The sequence below is a fragment of the Drosophila willistoni genome (assembly GCF_018902025.1).
Source record: "Drosophila willistoni isolate 14030-0811.24 chromosome XR unlocalized genomic scaffold, UCI_dwil_1.1 Seg106, whole genome shotgun sequence".
Taxonomy (NCBI): Eukaryota; Metazoa; Arthropoda; class Insecta; order Diptera; family Drosophilidae; genus Drosophila; species Drosophila willistoni.
In genome coordinates this window covers 1,519,344-1,532,510 of record NW_025814055.1, presented here as the reverse complement: position 1 = coordinate 1,532,510, position 13,167 = coordinate 1,519,344, and the positions used below count along the sequence as shown (strand labels likewise).

General features: G+C 35.1%; 2 protein-coding genes across 3 annotated transcripts; one reads left to right on the top strand and one right to left on the bottom strand.

The window, feature by feature from the left end:
* The first annotated feature begins 4,129 nt into the window (after positions 1-4,129).
* Positions 4,130-9,259, top strand: LOC6651934 (zinc transporter ZIP10). Of its 2 annotated transcripts, none has more exons than XM_047011773.1 (4): positions 4,130-4,391; positions 6,624-6,894; positions 7,752-8,066; positions 8,125-9,259. In XM_047011773.1, the coding sequence occupies exons 1-4, from the start codon at positions 4,251-4,253 to the stop codon at positions 9,084-9,086; spliced, it is 1,689 nt and encodes a 562-aa protein (XP_046867729.1). In that variant the 5' UTR covers positions 4,130-4,250; the 3' UTR covers positions 9,087-9,259. The 2 variants fall into 2 exon arrangements, with proteins under 2 accessions (XP_046867729.1, XP_046867728.1); XM_047011772.1 differs by having other exon boundaries at positions 4,131-4,391; positions 7,749-8,066.
* A 1,408-nt stretch (positions 9,260-10,667) lies between these two features.
* Positions 10,668-12,152, bottom strand: LOC6651933 (39S ribosomal protein L39, mitochondrial). Its single transcript, XM_002074346.4, has 5 exons — positions 12,030-12,152; positions 11,555-11,873; positions 11,392-11,492; positions 10,881-11,323; positions 10,668-10,794 (listed from the first exon to the last, which is right to left on the bottom strand). The coding sequence occupies exons 1-5, from the start codon at positions 12,100-12,102 to the stop codon at positions 10,735-10,737; spliced, it is 996 nt and encodes a 331-aa protein (XP_002074382.1). The 5' UTR covers positions 12,103-12,152; the 3' UTR covers positions 10,668-10,734.
* Positions 12,153-13,167: the final 1,015 nt, after the last annotated feature.

The following is a 13,167-nucleotide window of genomic DNA, read 5'->3' as shown; positions in this document are numbered from 1 at the left end:
GTGCATGGGCATAAGCGGTGCGGCCCGCGCGCACTGGAGGAAATCTTCACGCCTAGATTAGAAGATTGCCTGATAAGAGTACTAGCTAATGAGGAAGATGGTTCTACTGCATTTATATTTAAGCGAACCCCTGTTTAAAGAAATGTATACACACGCCCACACACACATACATACGTTGTACCTTTCGCAATATGAACAAAAGTTAAACATCAGTCGTTGACCATATACAATACGCGTGTGTCTATAAACTATTCCAAGTCTAGTCCAAATTGACATTACTCATGCGTAGTCCACGTCGGCCGACTCAATACGTAAAACGCTCCATCCATATTAAATGTGAAATTAGTGAAATAGTATTGATACCCTAGATCTACTTGAATCATTTGTGAAATAGAATACAATGGATGGACCTAGAAAGGACAATAGAAAGGCGCTAACTCTCTATAAATTTTTATTTAAAAATATTTACATAAACAGAAACAATGTTGAAATTCGGCTAATGCTACATAAAAATCTTACTGGTAAATAAAATTTACTTTCATCAGTGAATGTTGCCAATTAAAATCTAATTTTAAGCTGATATACCACTTAATTTCGAATTTCTTCCCAAATATGTATCTACGCATACCTAAAAATTTCGAAAGAGACAGAAATGTGAAGCCCAATGTAAAGATATTGGCCTAAGATTACGAAACTTTAACTATTAAATAAAATTAAGGGTAGTACGCTCTATGCTCCCAAAATTATTACGTAACCGCGTAGAATCCTTTGAAAAACTTTCAAAGGATTTGCTCCAGACTAGAAAACCGAAATTCGTATTAGTATTATACATACATCGCAATCGAACTTTTGTTATCAACATCTAAGAGTCCACCAAAGGCTGTGAGAAGAAAGACTTTTAATGCTAGAAAGTGCTCGCGCTATCTTTGAATTTGAATTTAAGATAACTTTTTAGTAGGTATATCCAATTCGACGCAACGACTTGCATCGCCTAAGACAGTATACGCGTGGAGCATACCAACCATGTAGAAAGATTCCGTGGGTTAACGAAAAACGTGGTAAAATGGAGTTCTCTAAGACTTGTTGAAATTTGAATTGTAATTCTTCCAATATTTGGCACAGTATAACTTATGAGTTGACTTGGAATTTGATCGCGATGGTCAAGAGTCAATCGGTTTTTCCAAATTATGGAGTCGTAAGTGGGCGTGGCAACATATTAAATTATATATATTCTGCGCGCATACTAAGCCAGTATACATACTAAATTTGGTGACTTTAGCTTAGTTAGCTTTCGAGAAAATCAGTTTTGTTTAATATTCGGGGGCGGAAATGGGCGTGGCAAATTTGTAAATAGTCCAATATCTACGCGTCTATTAAGCTAGCTTACATACCAAATTTAGTGTCGGTAGCTGTCATAAAGTTGGAACAATTATTTTCTGCGCGCTAACTAAACGAGTATATAAACCAAATTTGATGTCTCTATCTGCTATACTTTTTAAGAAAAACAGTTTTATGTGAATTCTGGGGCTTAAGGGGGCGTGGTCAAAATTCCAATTAACTCTATATATTTACATACCACACGAGTCTACATACCAAATTTGGTGGCTCTATAGTCTCCGAGATCTGCGTGTTCATACAGACGGACGGACGGACATGGCTAGATCGACTCGGTTGTTGATCCTGATAAAGAATATATATACTTTGTGGGGTCGGAGATGCTACCTTCTGCCTGTTACATACATTTTGGCGACTTTAATATACCATTTCACCCTATGGTATAAAAGTAGTTGTGGCATAATATTTTTCTATCTCTAAATCGATCGCATTGTTTTCAAGTTTCACTTTTTATGGTTGATGTGTATCGAAATGCTCTTGTAATTCATAGTTCGAATTTGACGAAGAGTTTTTAATTTTCGAGTCGAATTTTAAGCATCATGCTTTCGACGGTTTCCAAAACATTTTTTTTTTGTCAGGCAAAAAACTAAGTTCTTGGAATGGAGGGTTTAAAAATAACGCAACCAAATGCACTGAACTGAACTGTTTTGTTTTAGTTGTTCTATAACATTGGCATCAAATATTTCTACTTTACATTGTTTTTAAGCTTTTCATACCATAATGCATATAAATGAATATTTGGCTCTTTTTCAGACGATAATTTGTCGGAACAATCTTTCAACGGTTTTAAAAATGTAATTAGATTCTATTAAAGTAAAATAAATATTTGGTATACGTTTTATCTAATTTTTTGATAAAAGTAAACTTTTGATTTCTTGCTGGACTTCGCAAATACTTTCAAGCATAAATATGGAGTTCCTTCGCGTTTTTACTTCTTGCTTTAGAGATTTGCTTTTTTACAAGATTTACAATTTTACAAGATTTTTTGAATTGTCTATTAAAACTTTTATATCATCAACGGGATTCTTTTCCATAACATTATCCATTGCTAAGCTTAAGTTATGGCAGGCACAAGAAAGCCTTTTGCAATTTTTGATGCACATTCGTCAATTTCATTATTATTCGCGTCCGACATTTCCATTTCTTATTTTTTTTTCTCCTTTCTTAGTGATCACGATTGTAATAGATGGTGATGATAATGGTAATTGAAAGAATCGATAACAAACGTAATCGATAGTGTACACGAAGTTAAGAAAAGAAAATATTTAAATATTATACAATTGCGTTTTCATATTTCCAAATGAATTGTCGGGTTGAGGAACCTAACCCATACCCGCCTGCACCCAACCAGAAAATAGATTTTTCAACCCATACCCACGGGTACCCGATAAAAGCCCAGCCCATGCCCACTTCTAGTAACTAGAATGTATTATTGATCAGCTCCAGGGTGGATTCTTGTTCTTAATATTCCCAATCTAGATAATTAACAAATCAAATGATCATCAATGATTCAAAAATTTGACTGTTTATTATACCATGCATCCATAGGGTGAAATGGTATGTTAAATTCGGATAAATGAAGGAAGCTTTTCCGTCATCGTAAAGTATATATATTCTTGATCTAGTCGATCTAGCCATGTCCATGGTATGTAGACTGGCTTACTCGCGCAGACTTTGATTGATTAAAACTATTGCCATGCCCCCTTTTTTTTTTATTAAAATCGGATTAGAAACATCCAAATTATACGTACCAACGTGTTTTACTATGCGGCTTATAAGAGCAGAGTTGGCCTTAGGCTAGAGGCGGCGCTAGAGTGCAGTGAAAACAATTTAATAGACTTACCTATTACATTAAATATTTTTTCGCTTTAACGGAAGAAAGAAATACCACAAAAACTTCCAAGAGCTTCCAATTTGGTGGATTAATTGCTATTAATGAACAAGAACAAGGGCGAAAGGAAATGTGTCAAAACGTTTTAACAAAATGAGCCGGCATAAATTTAAAATAAACTTGATCTGCAAGCATACATAATAAAAGTTTAAGTTAACAATATACTAACATTTCATTTCACACTGAAACCGCGCCCAAAAAACATTATCCGATCGGCCCCAAATTTTTTTGAGATTTTTTTAGACAAAAAGAAAACGAAAAATGCCAGAGACTTAAAAAAATATTAATATTTTTTTCCCCCATACAACTAAGAACACCCATAATGTACATATTAGCGGTCAAACGGTCAGCTCAAAGCTACATTCCTTCCGTCTTTATTGAATATTGTGACACTATGCATTACAACAACTAAGTCAGTGATCTTAAAATAAAACTAGATTTTATGGCAAAAACTGCAAAGTTATTTGACATAAGCAAGTGAAGTTCATACATTAAAATATATAAAATCCAATTGATTACTGAACAACCAACAGTATTTAAATTGTTCAAATAGACAATATTGCCGTTAGTCTTGTGAAAGGACTCCGCAGCAGTATAAAAGTATATTGGATCCAATCGCTTCAAGCAAATTAAATTCTTGACGCCCACCGAAATCTTTGAATGAAGCTTTGCATTAGCTAGTAACAGTTAAGAAGCGGTTACTTTTTAGAGCTTAACTGATATTGCTTGCGGGTACTAAAAGCTTTAAAAAGTAACGAGTACTTACTCGTTCAAGGGTGACATAGTGAAAGATACGCAGTGTTTGCCTGCAATGCCATTATTTAAAAGCCTGAGATCAGTAACAGAGTAAAGTGCGCTTTGTAGTCGCTTTGTAGACGGATCGCCATGACGTTAAAATTATTGTAGTTTCAAAAAGTAGTTTTTTTTCTAACATTAAAAGGGGGTTAAGTGTTACGATATTTCAATGGATACAAAATCGATCATAGTCGTGTTCTTTGTAGGCACACTTTTTAGTGCCTCGCCTGTCCAAGGCTCTACAGAATATAATCGATATTTGGGGCAGATATTTCAAAAATATGGCGACGGTGGGAACATCAACTTTGAGGTAAATAACGAAAACAAAAATAAAATTATAAAATCTGAAGAAGCTGTCTTCACATCAGTAAATTGTAAACACTCACGCTTTGTTGGTCTTTGCGGTTAAAAATAAAATTAGTAACATTTTGTCAAATTGGTCAATACCCGAATATATTTACCTATCCGTTGTGAAAGTTCAACACTTTTGTGGGTGCTAAACAAACAAAATACTTGCAGCAGGTTTATTATGCCTCTACAGTTAATCTTTATGTTCAGTTGCGATACGCAGAATAATTTCTTTATGGCACGGACTCAAACTAAAGACCAGACAAGTGTAGTTAAATCCGTGTCGTCTCATTGTTGGCATTGTCATAAATTTAATCAACAAAAATCTTGTAAAACTTTTTATCATTGTGATATATAATATGGATTGGTCGTGCATGGGCATAAGCGGTGCGGCCCGCGCGCACTGGAGGAAATCTTCACGCCTAGATTAGAAGATTGCCTGATAAGAGTACTAGCTAATGAGGAAGATGGTTCTACTGCATTTATATTTAAGCGAACCCCTGTTTAAAGAAATGTATACACACGCCCACACACACATACATACGTTGTACCTTTCGCAATATGAACAAAAGTTAAACATCAGTCGTTGACCATATACAATACGCGTGTGTCTATAAACTATTCCAAGTCTAGTCCAAATTGACATTACTCATGCGTAGTCCACGTCGGCCGACTCAATACGTAAAACGCTCCATCCATATTAAATGTGAAATTAGTGAAATAGTATTGATACCCTAGATCTACTTGAATCATTTGTGAAATAGAATACAATGGATGGACCTAGAAAGGACAATAGAAAGGCGCTAACTCTCTATAAATTTTTATTTAAAAATATTTACATAAACAGAAACAATGTTGAAATTCGGCTAATGCTACATAAAAATCTTACTGGTAAATAAAATTTACTTTCATCAGTGAATGTTGCCAATTAAAATCTAATTTTAAGCTGATATACCACTTAATTTCGAATTTCTTCCCAAATATGTATCTACGCATACCTAAAAATTTCGAAAGAGACAGAAATGTGAAGCCCAATGTAAAGATATTGGCCTAAGATTACGAAACTTTAACTATTAAATAAAATTAAGGGTAGTACGCTCTATGCTCCCAAAATTATTACGTAACCGCGTAGAATCCTTTGAAAAACTTTCAAAGGATTTGCTCCAGACTAGAAAACCGAAATTCGTATTAGTATTATACATACATCGCAATCGAACTTTTGTTATCAACATCTAAGAGTCCACCAAAGGCTGTGAGAAGAAAGACTTTTAATGCTAGAAAGTGCTCGCGCTATCTTTGAATTTGAATTTAAGATAACTTTTTAGTAGGTATATCCAATTCGACGCAACGACTTGCATCGCCTAAGACAGTATACGCGTGGAGCATACCAACCATGTAGAAAGATTCCGTGGGTTAACGAAAAACGTGGTAAAATGGAGTTCTCTAAGACTTGTTGAAATTTGAATTGTAATTCTTCCAATATTTGGCACAGTATAACTTATGAGTTGACTTGGAAATCGTTTGAACAATAATATACATAAATAATTTAGGCACATTATAACTTAATACTGTTATGGCAATTAGTTTCTCCTTTCGATATTCTAAGCTAGTCCATGAATAAAGATTTTTACCTCTCCCATATTTTACGTATTGGGTTAGTTATATGCATTATACGTTTGCGATCTTACATACATTTGTACATATATTATTAATTTTGGCACAGTTTCACAAGTAAATCAAGCAATTATCAATGAGGAATTCGCGACAGAAATATGTAAATATACATATATTTGCATCTATGTACATATGTATCCGCTTTAGTCTCTAGGAATATGTACATACATGTATGTATGTACATAACTTTATAAAAATATAGGAATACGTATGTACATATGTATGTACATAAATATGTATGATGGTGCGTATGTGTAATGGAACGATAGTCTGCAAATTGTGCAAACCATACGAAAAGGTGTGAATTAAATTTTAGTGTCAGATATGGTAGAGATTTCCCAAAGTGGAACAGCGAGGATGCCGCATTAAGATCACTTCGATAGCACTACAATATTTGAACAATTAACCAACCTAAATAACACAAGCTTAAACAGTTGTCAGCTGCGATGTTATAGGCGGATTTGACTTCAACTAAGTCAATCGTGCATTAATCGAATTCACTATAAATTTACTTATCCAGGGCCTCGAACACTTGATGTTTAGTTTGGGATTGGGACAAATTCAATTTGAACCTTCGCACACCCTGAAAGAGCATCGACCCCAGGGCTACAACGAAACGAAAGTCAACTCAAGTGCCATTGGGCAGCAGACCAAACTTAATACACCAGGTGAAGATGCCGCACCTGATGTGCAAGTAGTGGTCATCAGAAATCATACAGATGTAACGAGTTCCGTGCCTGACTTCTTGGAAATACACGATCCCAAGCATCGTCACCCCAGAGAAAGCAGAGGTAAGTCGCAATAGCAGTATGCTTAGCAAATACCAAATAGACTACAATAAGAGATAATCTAGAAGGTAAACCGGTAATTTAGATAGCACTCAAAGTAACCAACAAGGCAATAAATGCCAAGTCCAAGGGATTTTCTTAGCACAATCATCTGAAAAATACTTAAATGACAATTATACATAAGTACATAGTATATGCTAGAAAATTCAATTATTTCGTATTTCCATGAGTTTTCCGCTACTTTCAATATTTCAATATTTGTCTGTATGTATGTATGTACATATGTACTTACATATTGTACATATGTATGTGTAGACATAAATCAAGAATGATAGGTGGGCACTTTTTTCAATCGCCAACAATAGCTGCTACAGCTTTGGGTATGGCTATAAATGGCTTAGGCGTTTCTCAAATTCAATGTTGGACTTATACATATGTATGTACATATGTACATAGTTCCGCCAGTAAACGCATTTTCAGTTCCGGAAATAAGCAATAGAAATGAGATGCTATAAAAAAAGATAAATTGAAATTTACTTTAACAAAGAAAACCCAATGTCAACCCAATATCAACACTACAAAAGGCTATAGGAAACTATATTATTCTCCAACGATATGACATCCAAATAAATAAAAATACTCAACTGTTTTAGCCTTACAGCTTAAGTAGCATTAATGCAGTTTGGAAACCATTATCTATTAATTTGACAAAATAATTATTGCAAGGATAACTATTCCAAACTTTTCCGTCCTGATTTAGGCATGCATTTTAGTTAAAAAAGACCCAGTGCAATTGTTTTTAATATATGTATATACATATGTACATACATTGTATGTATTTGATTTAATTATTTCAGCAGCACCAGAAGGCGAGCCGTTACCTGCAGCTGGCTGTCTATCCCCCAAGTCCCTGCTCTCGCTCCTCGTAGATCACAATGATTTACACAAGAATAAACTATATCGAAGAGTATTTACAAAGGACACAACTATGGCTGAGGAACGACCCCACAACCATGAAGAAGAATACAATGAGTTTATTAACTCAGTGCGCATTACGCCAAAAGCGTTTATGAAGTTGTGTCCCGCACTTTTATCCCAAATAGACAATGGCGTGTGCATTCAGCCAGTTCTTCGCACGCATTATGAACAGAATGCCAAATACAAAATATGGAGTAGTAAGTAATAATTATGCATAATGCGATTGTTCTCATGCTACAGTTTGGTATATTCTAGCGTGGTTATATGCAAGTATCTCGATGCTTGTTCTTTCCGTGTGCGGTTTATTGGGCATTCTGCTCGTTCCGTTGATGAAAACAACGTCATATCAAGAGATACTGAAGTTCTTAGTGGCCATTGCGGTGGGGACTTTAGCTGGTGACGCTCTCATGCATTTGCTACCCCATGCTTTGTTTAAAGAGAAAAAACATGAGCAATCTGTCGATTCGATGATCGAAACTGGCCACAAGCATAGTAGTGAAGCTGCTCTTTTGTGCGGATGCTGTTTTTTGTCCGCATTGTTTATGTACATGTTGGAAAATCTGTTGCCTCTATTGAAGGATAATCAGCTGACTCACGGTCATAGTCATGGACATGGTCACTCGCACGCCCACATGGACAAACCGCAGGAAGCTTTACCGCCACGCGAATTGAACACCATGTTGCAGGAGTCCAAGTTGGATAAGAAATCACCTGAGCGTCCACTTACGTCCGTTGCTCTCATGGTCATAATAGGAGATGGACTGCACAATCTTACAGATGGTTTGGCAATTGGAGCTGCCTTTGCTAGTGATCCTGTTACAGGTTTAGCAACCACTTTTGCTGTCCTGTGCCATGAACTGCCTCACGAACTGGGTGACTTTGCTTTACTCCTCCAAACAGGGGTATCGATTCGTCGGGCTGTTTATATGAATATTGTAAGTTCAGTTTTAAGTTTTGTAGGAATGTCGATAGGATTATTTGTTGCTGGAGTCGGCAATGGTATGACCCAATGGATTTATGCGGCTACAGCTGGCTCTTTTCTTTATATAGCTTTTGCAGATCTAGTACCTACCATGAGTGTAGCTCATAATCCAAATATCGCAAAAGATCCAAAAGGAATTCTAATACAAATATTTGGTATTTTGTTGGGAGGTTTAATAATGTTACTGATAGCAGTGCATGAGCATGACTTGGAGGGTTTGTTCAAAAGTTTCTAATGCACCGAAATGAAACAACAACCATTGAATGTTTTTTTTTTAGGAATCTCAGTCTTAGAATTTACATAAATTAATGATAAAAATCCCCACCTGGTGAACTGTTTTAAGACCAATCAATAGTTGCAACTAAATGTTAAGCCAGGGAATACAATAAAAAAAAATTCAAATTCTTACTTTTTCAAACTTGTCAACTTGTCTCACCCGTTGTCTGTTGCTGGGTATAAAACACAAAATATGTAGTTCGCTCCACCAATCAACTGTTCCTCAAGAGAATGGGTTCTCTGAAATGAGCCATATGAGCCGTAAGCTTACAAATTAAATATAAAAAATCAAAGAAGCTAACTTCGGCTTTGCCGAAGTGTAAATACATATATCCCCCTTGACCATAATATTTTTACATTTTCCGTACTCTTTTTCTGCGTCTAAATGCATAAATGTATGCACACACATGCACATACATATATACATCTCTCACTCTGTCTCTTTCCATTTCGCTATAACGATAATTTCTTTGCCCTTCTCTCAACCCCTTCGCAAGACAATTGTATGCGGACATACTTTAACTTGGGTTCTATTTATCTATTTGAATCCTTGAATCTATAATGTTTCACAGTATCTCATGAGTAAATTTCATAGAGATACACTAAAAAATAAAAACTATCTGAAATACCAAGTTTCCTCCCGATGGCTTTAAACTTAGTGGCCCCAAGGGTATACGCACCTAAGGACAGGCGGAAAAGGCTCTATCGAATCAGTTTTTCATTTCTGCATTACGAACATCTGACTAAATATTAGAACACCTACAAGGGGATATTCAAAATATTGATTGAAACAAAGTTAATAACTACCACAGTTTCTTAAGAGGATATAAACATACATATGTATGTATGTACATATGTATATACATACAATTTATGAGAGACTCCAAAGAACACATTTAGTAAAAACAATTTTGGGGTTGGGGGGTTGGGGGACCATTTCACTATCTGGATGCATGATTTAAAGTTTAATCGTATGACAGTTGTTATTTGCGTCTTAATCAGGGTGTAGAAAATACACTTTCTGACTTTTTGTGATTGATTCTAAAAACATTCTTAAGCTTTTAAACGTTTTTCACCTCATAACATTTCGTTATGCATGTACACACATACATACATACATATATAGATATATCCTTTGATTAGCAAATAAATGAATGCATATACATATACAGATACATATATACTACGTTATGAGAAATTTCTTCTATAATTATTTCGAAAACTATTTTAACTATTTAAAGCTTTTTTTGCCGGCTCGAGATCCAAAATAAAAAAAATTGTGTTTGGACTTTCCAATACATTTTGGACACCATCTTAAGATGTGTCTGTTTCCGATAAACTCCGAAATAATGTTGTTCTTATTTTCAACCACGAACAGGCAAACATAATAGTTTAATGCATTTCAGAACCGCCAACCTAGAGAATGAGTATAAAATTCTCTGAATTCAGTGTTACCATATAGTTTATCCTTTGATTAGCACCTAAGATAAGTATAAGTATAATAAGAATGTAGTGAAACGAAAATAAAAGCGTACTTCTATTAAAATGACATTGAATTATTGCCCAAGTTTCTTTAATGCGATCGATACACCTTAACATTAAACATTTTAAGATATTTGCATTTGTTGTGGCTCTTCGAATGGTTCATGAGGCAGGCGAGCGGAATTCTTAAAATATAAATAAGAAAATTTTAATATTTTTAATGTAGTGTGTATGTAGAGAAGCTCTGCAATAGTAATAAAACATAACTTACCAATTTCTGAGCACGCTGTTCTAGCAAGCCGAAAGCAAAATGATTTAGCATGTATCCGCTGGGCAAGGCTATTCCCTGAATGCGATAAAAAGCGCCAGATGACCCTTCATTGGCCAATTTATGAGAGACTCCGATAGTACACTTGCCAAGGAAACGCGTGGATGCTACCATGGGTCCACGTGAGATATCTATGTGTTCGCCTACTCGATAGAGGGTTACACGGCCTTGGTTTTGTTTTCCTATACTGGGAAGTTGTTCGCTTTTATAACGTGAATCTTTAAACATCTCATAAGCCAACTCTTGTTGCACATCCAGCCGCTCGATTAAAATGTCCTGGGCTGACATTTTTACCATTTCAGCGGAAATGGCACGTAATTCAGACTTTGACGGCTGCCACCTTTGGCTACTAAGAACTATGTCATGCACAAAACTACCGGATTTTACTAAAAAGAAAGACAATTCACACATGTTTATGTAAAATATTACTGATATTCTTGTTGTCACGACTTACTATTAGGTCCAGGAAAACTATGTAATTGTAGATTAGCCTCTGATTTGAATGACTTATGCAAAGCGGCTCCCAACAAAAAACTACAAGTCCTCCAAAATGCTCTAAAAACAGAGGAAACCATTGATAGCCTATTTTGCTAGTGTATGTACATATACTATCGTACTTATTAACTACATGTGGTTCAGATACATTAAAAGGTAAAAGCTGCAAGGTGCACGATTCCTGCAATGGCCGATGCATATCCCAAGGAATTGTGCCATCGATTAGGGCCAAAGCCGATCGTTTGCAATGGCCCTCACTCAAGTGCTGGGCACAATTATACGGCGTGGAGATATGTTTATTCATCAACAACGTTACATCTTCGGGTAGTCCCAAATAACGAATCTCAATTTTCTCAATTCGACCAACGGCATCCTGTTGACGTCGCTGTTCCTGATTAAACAATTCATTGCGTGTACCAATGGCAGAGGAACTAAATTTGGCTGTAAGTTATTCAAAATTAATTTACTTTATTTTGGGTAAAAAATAAATATGAATCAACAATAGACCAAAAGCCGCATTGTGCACAATAAAGTGTCTGTATTATGTAAAACAATTGTTTTAATTTTTTCTTCATAAAGAATATAAGTATCAATCACCTTTCGTACGATATTGTTCCAGGTTTCTAAACGCACACCAAGTTGCTTTATGTATTTTGCTTGCCGCGGACATGTCAATTTTAAATTTTTTTTTTTTTTTAATACAATTTTATTATTATGTTAGAGCTGGAAAGACATCGGTAAAGTATCATCAATGTTATCGATGTTTTTGTAAAAAGTAAAGCATCGATGTTGTTGTCATTTTAACACCGTGGGCCAATTTGACCTTTTTCTGGCATAAACTTCCATTTAAATGTTGAAGGACTGAAATTTTGCAAGCTTATTAGTAGGACTAAAATGTTTTTTTTTTTTTATTTTTGGATCGTATAACGTTTTTATGTTAGCAAGAATATTACAAAATTTTGACTTTTTGCAAACTTTGCATACTAAACTTAATTTGGTAAATATTTACTTACGTTACTCGGGCCTTAAACTACATAAATTTGGTATCAAACGAAAGAGAAAAATTCCACGAGTACGACCTCAGGTGCGCCTTGACGATTTATTATGTAGTTTTTATGTAATTAACACAAGAAAAAGCGGGACTATAGCTAAAAGTAGCTATTTCCGGCTAAAAGAAGTTGTCTAATTTTGAGATAGTTTTGTTTGCACTATTCTCAACAATCGAAAATATTGTTGAGTTTACACTATTTCTTGATTTTAGAGAACAAATATAGTTCAGAATACAATATTCGGGTGCCAGAGCAGCGGAATATTCCTTAATTTTATAATTTAGAGTAAAATATTTAGCTGCCAGGGCGGTCAAACAACGCGCCAAATAAAAAATAGCATTTGCCTACACTGAAATCTAGCTTTAGCCGATTTTTTCACTTTTCAACACTGAAATCTCGAGTAGCTTAAGTAAATATTTACCCGAATTTTTTATCCTTTTTCCTCTTTTTCAAAAAAAAAAAAAAATAAAATACAATCCTCTCTTAAAATAAAAAAAATTTTTTTTTTGAAACCAGCACACTCTCAGAACTAGCTCAGTTCCCGCCAAATTTCCTGCTAAGTTTCTAGTAACGAACCAGCACTATCGATAACAGCATTATCGTTATTTATTTATGTGACCCATACCAACATTCTATTTTTTTTACAAAACTTGTGCAATTCATGTCAGAGGAAAATATTACGTTTT

Coding starts and splice junctions, on each gene's coding strand:
- LOC6651933 (XM_002074346.4), bottom strand. CDS start 12,102: ATGTCCGCGGCAAGCAAAATACATAAAGCAACTTGGTGTGCGTTTAGA. Junction 11,324..11,391: donor TAGTTTTCCTGGACCTAATA/GTAAGTCGTGAC, acceptor CTTTCTTTTTAG/TAAAATCCGGTAGTTTTGTG. Junction 10,795..10,880: donor AACAGCGTGCTCAGAAATTG/GTAAGTTATGTT, acceptor TTATATTTTAAG/AATTCCGCTCGCCTGCCTCA.
- LOC6651934 (XM_047011772.1), top strand. CDS start 4,251: ATGGATACAAAATCGATCATAGTCGTGTTCTTTGTAGGCACACTTTTT. Junction 6,895..7,748: donor TCACCCCAGAGAAAGCAGAG/GTAAGTCGCAAT, acceptor TAATTATTTCAG/CAGCACCAGAAGGCGAGCCG. Junction 8,067..8,124: donor CAAATACAAAATATGGAGTA/GTAAGTAATAAT, acceptor GGTATATTCTAG/CGTGGTTATATGCAAGTATC.